Source organism: Hemibagrus wyckioides, linkage group LG19 (genome assembly GCF_019097595.1).
Source record: "Hemibagrus wyckioides isolate EC202008001 linkage group LG19, SWU_Hwy_1.0, whole genome shotgun sequence".
NCBI classification, from domain to species: Eukaryota; Metazoa; Chordata; class Actinopteri; order Siluriformes; family Bagridae; genus Hemibagrus; species Hemibagrus wyckioides.
In genome coordinates this window covers 7,258,191-7,272,551 of record NC_080728.1, presented here as the reverse complement: position 1 = coordinate 7,272,551, position 14,361 = coordinate 7,258,191, and the positions used below count along the sequence as shown (strand labels likewise).

The 14,361-nt window shown below is 38.6% G+C and overlaps 2 protein-coding genes and 1 long non-coding RNA gene across 6 annotated transcripts in view; 1 reads left to right on the top strand and 2 right to left on the bottom strand.

The window, feature by feature from the left end:
• Window positions 1-4,626, top strand: part of prkcq (protein kinase C, theta) — a 24,695-nt gene extending 20,069 nt beyond the window's left edge. For all 3 annotated transcript variants that reach the window (XM_058417769.1, XM_058417770.1, XM_058417768.1), the window contains 8 exons: window positions 805-965; window positions 1,088-1,261; window positions 1,448-1,539; window positions 1,653-1,715; window positions 1,802-1,940; window positions 2,394-2,582; window positions 2,978-3,106; window positions 3,968-4,626. In XM_058417769.1, the coding sequence (XP_058273752.1) occupies window positions 805-965; window positions 1,088-1,261; window positions 1,448-1,539; window positions 1,653-1,715; window positions 1,802-1,940; window positions 2,394-2,582; window positions 2,978-3,106; window positions 3,968-4,126 (1,106 nt within the window). In that variant the 3' untranslated portion in view covers window positions 4,127-4,626. The remainder of the gene's footprint in view (window positions 1-804; window positions 966-1,087; window positions 1,262-1,447; window positions 1,540-1,652; window positions 1,716-1,801; window positions 1,941-2,393; window positions 2,583-2,977; window positions 3,107-3,967) is intronic.
• On the bottom strand, window positions 3,989-14,361 carry LOC131370432 (uncharacterized). The gene is made up of 3 exons (XR_009207414.1): window positions 14,323-14,361; window positions 14,000-14,090; window positions 3,989-4,122 (listed from the first exon to the last, which is right to left on the bottom strand). It is a non-coding gene; the product is annotated as an uncharacterized LOC131370432 (long non-coding RNA).
• On the bottom strand, window positions 7,033-8,197 carry LOC131370431 (putative C-type lectin domain family 20 member A). Of its 2 annotated transcripts, none has more exons than XM_058417771.1 (2): window positions 7,384-8,196; window positions 7,033-7,186 (listed from the first exon to the last, which is right to left on the bottom strand). In XM_058417771.1, exon 1 carries the CDS (start codon window positions 8,130-8,132, stop codon window positions 7,386-7,388), a length of 747 nt encoding a protein of 248 aa, XP_058273754.1. In that variant the 5' UTR covers window positions 8,133-8,196; the 3' UTR covers window positions 7,033-7,186; window positions 7,384-7,385. The 2 variants fall into 2 exon arrangements, with proteins under 2 accessions (XP_058273754.1, XP_058273755.1); XM_058417772.1 differs by having other exon boundaries at window positions 7,046-7,186; window positions 7,390-8,197.

The window sequence follows — 14,361 nt, the reverse complement described above, 5'->3', positions numbered from 1 at the left end:
ACTCATGGCATATTTTTTTATATTGTGTAGTCTGAATCTGAATCCCCAATACTCCAGTACCATCGTACTTTTCTTCTATTCTAAGAATGCACATGGCTTAGTGAAACGGTTTATCTACCATCACAGAATTTTAACATATAATCGTAATATCAACACATATGAGCTCCCTCATTCTGAAATCACTGATGACCACAAGCCAAAAAAGAAATGATGTGTAAGAGGAAGTTGAATTCTGAGCTTTTCAAATCATTCTGAATAATAAAATATTAGAACAGGTCATCTTAATTATGTACTCATGCTTCAGGATTTAGCCATTTAGTGTTTTAATGTCAAGTGAAAGATTTCTTTTCAACTTGCTTTCATTCAGAAAGTAAATTACACTAATTTTAGGAGTTCTTCATACTTCTTTTCTTTTCAGTTTAGTTTATTATTTCTAAACATATTATTTGGGAAAACTTGCCTAAGCATATGCGTGTCACTTTTTTTTAAATAATATATTTATAATCTGGGTGACCTGTTTGTAGCTTCAGTTAAGTAAACTGAATTAAAACTAATAATTACAATAGTAAATTAGTATAATAGCAATTACAATAAATAATAGTGACTTCTGGAATTTTTTTGGAGAATAAACATACCATGGTCTAGCTATTTCTATAAAAATGAATAATGAGAACTCTAACACAAAAAAAAGGAAAGGTGAAATTTGAGGAAAGGTGTGATGATGTGAATCACTTTGTCGTGTATTTACTTTGTGGTGTAGTGCAGCAAAAGTACTCTCAATCTCTATTCTTGTGCCACTTTCAGAGCATCAGGGTATAGCCTGGAATACACCGTTAGAGGGTGACAGTCTCAGGCCCAGTGAAGATTCAGAGCCGCTGTACGCTGTCCCACACAAAGAGCACCACAAAGTCTCCCTGGACGACTTTACCCTGCACAAAATGCTGGGAAAGGGCAGCTTTGGCAAGGTAGGTATATAGACACAAAGATTTTATTGAAGAGAGTTTCACTGATATTTAGTAAAAAAAAAAAAAAGGAATTCAGTTCAATGTTGCATCTACATTCGATGTGTGTGTGCATGTTTTCATAGGTATTTCTAGCTGAGTTGAAAACCACAGGGAAGTTCTTTGCAGTGAAGGCTCTAAAGAAAGATGTGGTCCTGATGGACGATGATGTGGAGTGCACTATGGTCGAGAGGAGAGTTCTGTCTCTTGCCTGGGAACATCCCTTCCTCACACATCTCTACTGCACCTTTCAGACCAAGGTAAAACCTAGACATACAGACATACAGCTCTCTCTCTCTCTCTCTCTCTCTCTCTCTCTCTCTATATATATATATATATATATATATATATATATATATATATATATATATATATATATATATATATATATATATATACATATCACTGTGTGTTTAAATATTTGTTTTTGGGGATATTCCACCTAGGAAAATCTGTTCTTCGTGATGGAGTATCTAAATGGAGGAGATTTAATGTTCCACATCCAGGCTTGCCACAGATTTGATCTCCCGCGCTCCACGTGAGACAATCATGCTGATTCTATACATACACAAAGACACTTAGGAAAAGAAATTCACTATTCCCCATAATTATTTTTCATCTCTTCTTTACTCTCTCTCACCAATATTGTAGGTTCTATGCTGCTGAGATCGTCTGTGGTCTGCAGTTTCTACATTTAAGAGGCATCGTGTACCGGTAATCACAATACACATGGTCACATGTCATAATCAAATCAGATTGATCTATGTACAAGGAATTAGCATGATGTTATTTTTCTGCAGGGATCTGAAGTTGGATAATATTCTGCTGGATATCGATGGTCACATTAAGATTGCCGACTTCGGGATGTGTAAGGAGAACATGTTGGGGGAAGCTCGGACCTCCACCTTCTGTGGAACTCCAGATTACATTGCACCTGAGGTGAAGCACTGATCACTTGCCACTAATAGTGTTTATATATTGTTAATAGTTTTGATTAGAACATGAACACTTACGATAGATATACCACCTGACCAGTTTGTGGACACCTGACCATCAACAGTCATTCTAGAAAACTGTAAGCACAGAATTGTCTAGAATGCCTTTGTTGCTCTACCACTGAGATTGTTAATGTGTGTATTAATATGGTACTTGGACATGTCATATTATGAAAATAAAATGACAATATAAAAATAAATTATATCATTATATATTCAGCTTTATTATTAAATTGACATTACAGCTGCTTTTTTAATCCCAGTGAAACAGACATTATACCTAATAGTCAATTAAGTTAAAACAGGTGTGGTCAGTTTGTCTGGAATAATAATGCACATCCACGACAGGTAACATTAAAGACAACAAATAAACACTGCTTACTCTGCCCTGTTTTAGATTTTGCTTGGGCAGAAATATAGCACCTCTGTGGACTGGTGGTCATTTGGAGTCCTTCTGTATGAGATGTTGATCGGTCAGTCACCGTTCCATGGGCATGACGAGGAGGAACTGTTCCAGTCCATTCGCACTGATGACCCTTGTTACCCGCGCTGGCTGACCAGAGACGCACGAGACATTCTCATTAAGGTATTACTTTTTTGTTACTTAACTGTTACTAATAATGTGTTTATGAAATATGATTTGAAGTACTATATAATTTTAGATGTTTAAGAAATAATTCTATGAAAAGTATTGGTAATTGGTTAATTAATATTCATTGAAATGATGGGATTGTATGTGAAAGCACCTGCACATTTATTTAAGCAGTTATCTTATCAGTTAATCATGTGGCAGCAGCACAATGTATAAAAATCGTGGTAAAGAGCTTGAATTAATGTTGGGGTAATGGGGAAAATGGGGATCTGTGTGACTTCAACCAACCCATTATTCACCATCAACCATGCCACAGTTATTTGCCACAAGTGGTGGAAGATAGGTGAAATGACCCTCTGATTGTTTTTTGTTGATGGGTTTCTTTATAGCTTTTCGTTCGGGAGCCAGAGCGGAGACTGGGTGTGAAGGGAAATATTCGACAACATCCTTTCTTCAGAGACACTGACTGGAATGCACTGGAAAAGCGGCAAATAGAGCCACCATTTAAACCCACTGTGGTAAGCTTAAGACTCTGAGATAGTTACATAGTTCTGTTCAGAAGATGGAGTTGGATGTTGGGTTAAATGAGTCCATCATTTGGTGCTTAGTCACTAGTCACTTGCTCAGTCAGTCAAAAATCTCCTACTAAAAGGCCACGGTTCACAGCGCTTCCCCCATTGATATCTACATTGCATAGTCTGTAATCGCATCTACCACCTTCCACACTCCCTTCACCCAACCATCACTGTCACTGAAGCACGATGATGTTGTTTCAGGCTCTTTAGTAAGCGAAATATCAGGGAAGTAGCATCATCAAGGACAAGACAAGAGAACTGAACAGAACTTTATAGACCAATTGTATTGACATCAGCCATCATGAGCACTCAATACTTGTCAACTAAACACAGTTACTGACTCATACCTCAATTCTGAACTATTTGCCTACAGGGCAAACTGCTTTGTCAAAGTGCTCTTATATATACACTGGATGAATGAGCATGTTACACTTCTTTGCACTTATTGTCTATATGTCTCGTCTACTGTCATATCATATGAATGTTGCATCATTTATTATTTGCTGCACTTCCTGACATTTCCCATTTAGCCACTGACTGCTGTTTTTAATTAAAGTAGAAACCGGTGTTGCCTATATTATTATATTTTATATTTTATATTATATATATATATATATATATATATATATATATATATATATATATATATATATATATATTATATTATTATATTATATGGAGGGTGCAGGCACACTGTTACACAGTTTACTCTATCATGCTTTTATTTATTTTATTTTTTTTGAATAGAACATGAACAGAAATGGATAGCACAAATGTTAATGCACTGTTACTCTGTGTTTATAGAAATCACCCAGTGACTGCAGTAACTTTGATAAGGAGTTCATTAACGAGAAGCCTCGACTGTCCTGTGCCGATCGGACCCTCATCAACAGCGTGGACCAGACTATGTTCAAGAACTTCTCCTTTATTAACCCTGGAATGGCTCGCCTTAAGAACCCCTGAAAGACACACACACACCAACACACACACACAAACACTTTACAGCATCTCTACACACACAGAAAACACAGAAAATCTCATGTAATAAATTAAAATTTGTAAAGCAAGTACTATACTATAGTGGCTGTATCTATAAGTGTGCTAAAAGAAGTCGGCTTATGTTGTAGGTTGCCTAAACCATTCCACATACTTGCACTAATAAAAACATGCAATTTGTATGCATGCACATGTGGATTTTAGAATTCGTTTCAGTTCTGACACCTAAAGATCCAGCTGAGGATATCTATCTGTGTGTGAAAGAAGTTTTACTGTGTTTTTAATTGCAGAGCCCATGTTATTAATTGCAGTTGTCATTAGACAATTATTTGTTGTAAATGTTTGTATTGGATATAATGAAGTCTTGATATTGGTGTTGTGACACATCAAGGTTGCCGTGTTGAAGGTATTTTAAGAACTTATAGTTTACAAATGAAAGCCAAAATATATGAATGTATATGAATATATGGATGTATGGATTTATTCATTTATTTATAGGCATATTTCTTGTATTATTTGTACTGCTAAAATTGTGCATTTTTATAAAAAGTTATAAATTATTAGTAATATTTTAAGGTCTTAAGCTACTACTTAGAATGTGAAAGTAAGGTAACATTCTCTAAAAAGCAAGAAAAGTAAAAGTTTAGGTTAACTCAATTAAATTAAATTTTATTTTATTTTTTATAGTGCTTTTGACAATAGACATTATCACAAAGCAGCTGTACAGAAATATTAATGTAGATATAGGTTTAGTCCCTTAATGAGCAATTCAAAGACAACATGAAGAAGAAACTCTGAGAGAAACCTGCCTACATTGTTTGTGACACCACAGTGATTAGGAATCAATAATTTTCCACAACTGTATAAAATAATCTCAGATAGTACTTGATAGATTGTTTATTGAGCATCAAGGGTCTTTTATGATTACCATAGCTGCATTACTCCATGAGTCTACAGTGTCCAAGTTAATTTGTCTACTAAAGAGCAGGTGAGTGTTGTACATGAACTGATTTGGGTAAGAGCACTATCTGCATGTGCAGGTTCTTGTGCATGTCTTTGTCTTTGGCTCACATGGAGCTCTTCCTCATCTTGGTCACCCTGCTGCACCACTTCCGTTTCAAATTTGCCTAAAGTTGCAGAAGAACTAGACTTTACTCCTGTATTTGGAATCACAGAAATGTAGAACTGGTATATGTCTGTAGACATATGGACTGTGATTAATGGTAAAGTTTAAAAGATTTTTACATGTTTTCATAAAACAGCGAGGCTGAGAATGTAGTTCCGGCTGTACTATGAATTATTGTATATGTTAATATTACTGTGCTCACTTATTTAACATTTATAGAAGGTGTAGAGAGACACCTTCCACTCGAGAGAGAAAGAAACAGAGCCAGTGAGACACACACAGAGAGAGAGAGAGAGAGAGAGAGAGAGCGATAAGAAAGTCAAAGTCAAAGAAGCTTTATTGTCACTTCAACCATATATAGCTGATGCAGTACACAGTGAAATGAAACAACGTTCCTCCTAGACCAGAGGTGCTACACAGAACAAAGACAAAGTACAGTGATGCAGACAAACATAGAGCTAAACATAGAGATAAAACTAAACTATACTTAAGGTGAAATCTTTAAACTAGACATACAACAGAAGTGCACAGGATGACAAGACAAGACAGTGCAGACAAACAACATATAGATCGACTCTGTGCAAAAGAACAGTGTTGACAGTGAGTGATTCTGTGCAAAAGAACAGCGTTGACAGTGAGTGATTCTGTGCAAAAGAACAGTGTTGACAGTGAGTGATTCTGTGCAAAAGAACAGTGTTGACAGTGAGTGATTCTGTGCAAAAGAACAGTGTTGACAGTGAGTGATTCTGTGCAAAAGAACAGTGTTGACTGAGTGATTCTGTGCAAAAGAACAGCGTTGACAGTGAGTGATTCTGTGCAAAAGAACAGTGTTGACAGTGAGTGATTCTGTGCAAAAGAACAGTGTTGACAGTGAGTGATTCTGTGCAAAAGAACAGTGTTGACAGTGAGTGATTCTGTGCAAAAGAACAGTGTTGACTGAGTGATTCTGTGCAAAAGAACAGTGTTGACAGTGAGTAATTCTGTGCAAAAGAACAGTGTTGACAGTGAGTGATTCTGTGCAAAAGAACAGTGTTGACAGTGAGTGATTCTGTGCAAAAGAACAGTGTTGACAGTGAGTGATTCTATGCAAAAGAACAGTGTTGACAGTGAGTGATTCTGTGCAAAAGAACAGCGTTGACAGTGAGTGATTCTGTGCAAAAGAACAGTGTTGACAGTGAGTGATTCTGTGCAAAAGAACAGTGTTGACAGTGAGTGATTCTGTGCAAAAGAACAGTGTTGACAGTGAGTGATTCTGTGCAAAAGAACAGTGTTGACAGTGAGTGATTCTGTGCAAAAGAACAGTGTTGACAGTGAGTGCAAATATTAAAGTTAACATGTAAACAGCATCAATATAAAGTGTAAAGTGACATATGCGTGCAAACAGGACAATTTTTGTGTGTGTGTGTGTGTGTGTGTGAGGGGGATGGTGAGGGAATGACTGGTTATCGTGATTATAACGTAAGTGAGGACAGGAACTAATTCAGTCTTTGTAATTGTATGCATTTTTCATGTAGGGTATAAATAATTACTGTAAACAATAATGGTTCAAGGCATTACTGTCAATTTTATTCTACATTTCTAACACTAATGTATCTTAACCTTCTTACCCTTACAGACTTACAGACAGAGTTTTATTATAATATAAAATATATAGTGTCTAATAACCAAGCAGCATTTACAACATATTAATATGATTTACTCTAGATTACAGAAATATATATATATATATATATATATATATATATATATATATATATATATATATATTAGGAAACATTTGCTATAAATTTGCTGCTCACTCTCTCTCACACAAACACACACACACACAGATTTAGAATTTAAGTGGACATAATAAATCTCTCTTTTTTCTTCCTCATCTTGATTGGTGTCAGTCACTTCACCTTGCGAGAGATAAATACAAAAGACATTTTATTTTTGTTGCATTTTGATGGTATATACATAATTAGTCTAAAATTACTAATTGCATAGTCAGTCAACAATACTCTATAATGTATGAATGGTAAATGCCAACAGTTTATACCAAATTATTGCTTTGCTTTCTGACATTTAGTGCAACTGGTAGTAGTAACTGACGTACCCTTACATGTGGTAGCATATGAAGATCATCTTCGTCATGCAGTCTGTGTTCTTCAAGTGTTCATCAACTCCAACTTTAGCTCCACAACGGAAAGGTTGGATGGGACATGAAGGCAGTGAGTATGGGTTCACCACAGGCTCTTTGTTCACCCAAAACCGTGAGCCATCCAAAAAGTTCAGACCTGTCCACAATGTAACGTTCAGAAAGTTCCCGATTTTGTTGTTGACTGCGAAGATATCTGTTCCTGTGCTCAGGCTTATCAGGTCAGTGTACTGTGTTCTGCAGTGTAGTAGTGCCTCATACCAGGTCATCAGATCTTGCACCATGACTAGTGCAGGCTGCCAAGCGTAGCATACAAATGGTTTAGTCTGATCACAAAAATAATCATTTAACGCAACATTTTCTATAGTAACACAGTTTTGAGTTGTCCCGCCATCTGGTTTACCAGCTTCCCATGGGACATATCCTACTACAGTTCCATCAGACCAATAACTGTAGTCCATCTGATCTGGCCTCTTGGCAAGTCCGGTCCAGCTTCGAATAGAAAGATAATCTTTTATATCAGTTTTGAATCTGCCTATTTCCTCTGGGCTGTCAACAGTCGTAAGGTCTACGTAGTTTTCTCTGCAGTGTGTCTGAGCCTTGAGCCAATTCAAAGGTATGTTCACAAAAATATGTTTTCTCAGTAACAGGCATGTTGTTGCTCCTATAAGAGCTGGCAAGAAAAGTACAACGTGAGAAGTCTTCATCTCTGGCTATGCTGTGTTTGAGCTCTGATCTGAAAGGTGTTATGTAGAGTAGTAGAAAGCCAACAAATAAATAGATGCAAAAAAGATCTTCTGCTAATGCACGTCATTGTGATTTGTTTGTCCTTTCAGACACAAATTTCCATATTCCAGCCTCATTACTACACGTCTTCCTTTTTTTTTTTTTTTTTTTGCATGAATGGGGAAATACTGCAACTGGACATGTCTATAAGCCTATTGCACAACATAAAATTTATTATTTTCGTATTAAATAAAATCTTTGTAACATCTGTCTTTCTGAAGCACTTTTCTAGCTTTATCATAGCCATAATAAATGTATTCTCTATTTGCACAGGCATTTGGTAACAAATATACTAGACACCAACACAAAGATTCACTTTTATTTCATTGAATTTTGAGTGTAATAACTGCCCTGCATACATATTCTCTTATATTCCTGTATCCTACCATTCAAAAGCTGAGTAAATTTTTTCCAGGCTTTAGAAAATCTGTCATAATACTAGTTTAACAAAGCATACTGCCTTCATTGAAAACAGATCATCCTTTAAGTCTTGTAAGTCCTTGTAAATCCTGTAAGTATCCTTCAGGTCCTGTAAGTATCCTTTAAGTCTAAGGACTGCTGCTAACATCTTGGTTTCAGCTACCACAGCACACCTTTATGGATCTAGTGGAGTCCATGCCTCAGTGGGTCAGGGCTGTTTTGGCAGCAAAAGGGGACCAACACAATATTAGGCCGGTGGTCTTAATGTTATGCCTCATCTGTGTATATTGTGTATTTATTTATTTATTAGATATTCTTATTTAAGATACTTTTTTATTTCAGTAGAATACACACATTCTATATATACTGAGATGTGTTTTGTTTGGAAACAGATAGATATTCTTATTTTAGATATTTTTCTGATTTCAGTGGAGAGTAACAAATGATTAGGCAGAAATCAAATCGTGAAAAAAACAAATTCTCTGTTTGTAAACTATATTGCAAACAATAAAAGGCTAAGAGCTGATACTGTGATGCAATCTTAATTCCATGTTGAACCAGTCCGTCATTCTTACCGCACACATCATCACTGTCACACAGTCCTCATACATATCCCACACTCCTAAATTCCTCATACAATACCACAACTCCTCCATCGGCACTCTGTTGTACACACAATGCAACTCCTTATGACCTACTCTATTCTTCTCCATCAACACTCTCAAAGCAATCATAGCATCTGTAGTGCTCTTCCTTGGCATGAAACCATATTGCTGCTCACAGATAATCACCTCTCCTCTCAGACTAGCCTCCACTATTCTTTCCCATACCTTTATGGTGTGGCTAATCAACTGCCTCTGTATGTCTCCCTTATTCTTAAAAATCAGTACAAGCATCAACTCACTTTTCAAGATTTTGTTAAACAATCTGGTTTTCCTTTCCGCCAGCCTCTTTCTCCTTATGCTTTCCTGTACTTCCTCTATCCAGCACCAAGTTTCTTTGTCTTCCTTCCCCTGTCCAGATGTCTCACCTAGTACCTTCCTAGCTCTCTCCCTCATTTCTTCTGCAGTAGTTGCCCAATTTTCCAGCACCCCTTCATCATCTCCCAGCACCTGTGCCATCCCCTGAATTTCATACAGCAATCTTCTTCCATCTGCTTCCACCTTCTGATCCTGGATTCAGTCCTTGCTTCACTCTTGCTCAGGTTGCATCTCATGCATAGGACATAGTCCACCTGTGTGCACCTTTCTCTGCTCTTACACATCACCTTGTACTCCTCCTTCTTCTTAATATATGTATTCACCACCACCATTTCCAAAATTTTTGCTAAATCTACCACCATTTGTCCTTCCACATTCCTTTTGTTCCCTTCACCAGTGTGCCCATTGAAGTCTGCTCCAATCACCACTCTTTCTTCCTTGGATACACTCTCCGACACTTTATCAAACTCACTCCAAAAATCTTCTTTCTTCTCCATCACACACCTTACTTGTGGAGCATATGAACTGATGACATTTTTATAGAGAGTTTTTAGAAAATATAATGGCCTTTAACCCCAGTATCTTAATAGTAGCCAAAATAGCTTATTTCTTGCTCTTGTGAGCTGCAGACATTGGCACCCCAGCTGCTTTGTTGTTATGCCTTTGAAAATATGGCTACAGTGCTTCAGGAGCTGTATATTGTCCCCCTTATGTTCGTTTGTCCATTGTTTATTTTTGTGAATTGTCTGTAAATTTTGTGTGAATTCTTGAATTCTTCCATTGATAAATCTAAGCAATTCAGAATCTTTAACCTGTGTCTTGGTCCCGCATTTGCCAAAGTGGCGTGGGGGCTTTGATCATGGGGTTTGCAAAATGAGTTGGCAGAGGCAGAGCTTGAGAAGGGTATCTTTCGCCTTCTCCTCCGACTTAGAGGGGTCCATACTGGATTCAGAAGCTTAATCCGTGATCTCTTCTAATCCAAACAAGGACCCAATGTTGTCTTCATCCGGCACTGAGCAGTCAGATGTTGGCATGTATGCGAGTGCATCAGCAGAGTAGCTCCCTCAATCCACTACATTTGAGGAGCTGCTTGAGGTTGTGTCTCATGCTGTGGCCAAGCTTTATTTAGATTGGCCAAATGAGTAAAAAGAGGCTGTTCATTCTAAGCTAGATGACCAAAGAAGTGGTCATACCTCCAGCTCCATGGGGGCTAAATGCCATAGCACAAACATGGCCAATGCCTCATCTGCATGCCTTTTGTTTGATAACTCTGCTCCTGTGAGGCAAATGAATTAAGTCCTCCCTTGCTAGTATATTGCCTCTTCATCACCAGGCCCTACATAGTGTGTCACCATTCTCAATACATGGGCAACTGGGCACCTTGTGGCCACAGGCAGAACTATGAGGGACTTGGAGGAGGTCTGCCCCTAAATGTGTGGCATGCCAGTCCCACCAGTGTGTGGATATGCCCTGATGCCCACGACCCCCAGCTATGGGATAAATAGTCTCACTGTCTCACTGAGTGCTAGAGATAGCAAAAGGCTAAGGGAGACAACCCTGACAGATGGGGAGTGGACCTCGTAGGTGGTTACTTGCTGTACTCCACCAGGTTTTCTGGCAACTCTTGCATCCAGAGCCATTTCCAGAAGTCTCAACTTTGTCTTGCCACTGGATTCAGATGATCCTGGATGAGAGAGTATGGATGATGCTATGCAAGTCCTCCCCACTTTAAACTAGTCATGCACAAGTCATGACATCACATCTGTAGTTGAAGTCTACATAATGTCCTGTGGCAATGGGTGAGCGATGATGTAGCAGGTGTGGATAGACTGGCAGCTGCACAGACCCACAAACAGGTGAATCAGAGCTCATCTTTCATTGGCTGAAGCAGCGGTGGAACCCGGCAACACCCAGAGTGACTGAGCAGCCCTTTTCAGGATCGCACTGCTCACCTCTGAAGACTGAAGAAGGGGCTAGAAAAGGTGCCCTAAAAATTGACTGTTTGACCATTAAGGAGCTAGTTCACCGTGGCTAGCTGGGATCATGTTTGGTGGTCAAAACAAACAAGAAAAAGGTGACTACACTCACTCACATGACATGAAATGTGCATACTCTCCTTGATAATCCAGTGGCTAATAGACCGGAAAGGCGCACAGCTGTTGTAGCTTGTGAGCTAGAATGCTACAGCATGGACATTGCAGCACTGGCTGAGACATGACTAGCAGAGGAAGGGCAACTCACAGATGACAAGGGTGGTTACACGTTCTTTTGGAGTGGTCACAGTGTCAGTGAGCGTAGAGAAGATGGTGTAGGATCTGAGATCAAAACCAAACTGATCCATAATCTTACAAGCATGCCAAAAGGAATGAGTAATTGCCTCATGACAATGCAAGTACCTGTAGTGAAAAAACAAGCAACAATCATGATGATTAACCCAGATGATGACAAGGACAAAGTCTTCCAAGAACTAGACACTCTGACCTCAAGTGTCCCCAAAGGAAATAAACTCTGCATCTTTGGAGACTTCAATGCTAGGGTTGTTAACGATCACCAAACCTGGAGTAGTGTTATTGGTAGTAATGACGTGGGCAAGTGTAACAGCAGTGGATTACTGCTCCTCCATGCATGTATAACTAACAATCTCTTTTTATAAGCAACACAGTTTCTTGTCAAGCCAACCACAATAAAACAACCTCGATGTACCCTAGATCCAAACATAGGCACCTCATTGATTATGTCATCACCAGGAAGGCAGACAGGCATAATGTGCTGATCACTAAGGTGATGAACAAATTACCTTTGTTGACCTGTCCAAGGCCTTTGACACTGTCAGCGGGAGGGTCTCTGGAAAATTATGGCCAAATTCTGATGCTCTAAATGCTTCATGACAATCATCCACCACGACACAATGTCTGGGAGTGCAGAGGTATCTGACTTGCAACCAAACTACAGGTCTACTGTGCAGCAGTCATCACCACCCTATTGTATGCATGTGAAACATGGGCTGTATATGTTTGGCATGCCAAAAAGCTGAATTATTTTCACTTGACCTGCCTTAGAAAGTTTATGAACCTTTACTCACCAAAGTACTCAACAGGACTAAACTTCCCTCTATCTACACCCTACTTCAGAAGTCAGAGGTTTGCTGGGTAGGCCACATCACATTCATGCCAAATGCATGACTCCCAAAACAACGGCTGTATGGTGAGCTATCATCTGGAATGTGACACACAGGTGGGCAACGCAAGCGCTTCTGAAAGTGCCTCAAGACACTGGGGATATCTTCAAATTTTTGGAAGGACCTGGCACAAGATCGTACTGCTTGTTGCATCGCCACCAACAAAGGAGGCTGAAGCAAAGTGTGCAGATGCCAAGAAGAAGACGCAAAATCTGCAAGATTGAACTTCAAGATCCGCCACCAAACACACGATACACGAACAGGTACTTTCATGCCAGGATCACCCTAACAAGCCATCAGCAGACTCACAGAAACCAATCTTCTACATGATTTGATTTCATGGTCATCTTCGACTATGACTGACGAACATCATCATCATCAATGTTTGTCCAAGAAACCTTGCTACTCTTAAGGTATATCTGGTTGCTATTTCCACATAGCCACATATGTGGTTGCTATTTCCACTAGCCACATGTGAATTGTTTGAGCTTCTGTGGGGAGGCATCCCCTGGTTTCTCACTTCTTGTGTGGCACTAGACACTGAGGCCTATCTACAGATGGTGAGCTCCTCCTTGGGACTTTTTTGTGATCCTTGAAGAGTTATCTGAGGCCACCTTTGAGTCTGTAATGTCAGCCTCAAAGAAGTTACTGACCTTTGGTCTGCTTGGGTGGTTGAAACAAAGGTAATGCAGTCACCAAGCTGTGCCTTTCTCTATCATTCTGTCCAGGACCGTGCACAGACATTTTATAGGGCAGTGGCCCAAAACAAAAAAAGGGCAGTTACAAAATACCGAAATAAAAGACAAGACACCAGGCACTATATAATAATAATTTTCTGTCTTTATTGTAGACATATTAATGATAAATTATGAATGCACATCTCTGATAATACCATGAACTTTTTACATGTTTTTCTTTGTATCTCAGTATCTCTTAATTTCACAGCAAAACCTTTTTCTCCCTCACTCTCTGAGTCTCCCTCTGCCTCATCTTGAATGAAGGCATTATAAATGCAATTTCATTATTACTGATATTACTTTACTGCTATACAACACACACACAAGCAGGCACACACAGCTATGCTATATGCAACACGTTTATAATTACATTTATAATGATAAATTATATATTTTTAGAAGAACCATACTTCACAAGAGTTGTGAAAAAAGTGTGACAACTTGCTTGCTAAATGTTTTGGAAAACAATTTACCTGCTGGCTTGCTGGAGGTAAATTTAGCAGCTCCTCTTCTCTCTTTCTCTTTCTGTCTCTGCCTTCTTTTTGAGAAGGCGTTGTCATTCGTCTGCAAAGTGTACAATAAATGGCAAACTTTGGTGTTGTTAATGTTCATATTAAATCAGATCGCGTCCAATAATAATTTTATTGGACCTTCTAAAGACGCGAATATTTCGTAACACTGCTACTAACTGCACTAACAAAAGACCAAGAACAAAAACAATTCATTACCAACAGAACTATAAACAGTGTATCAAAATAATACTTTTAAAACAACACCATTTTCGTATTTTATATACCTGTCGACTGGGCGAATCGAGTGACTGTGTGACTGACTG

What these genes read in the sequence shown, in the direction of transcription:
- LOC131370431 (XM_058417772.1), bottom strand. Translation starts at nt 8,132, where the DNA reads ATGAAGACTTCTCACGTTGTACTTTTCTTGCCAGCTCTTATAGGAGCA.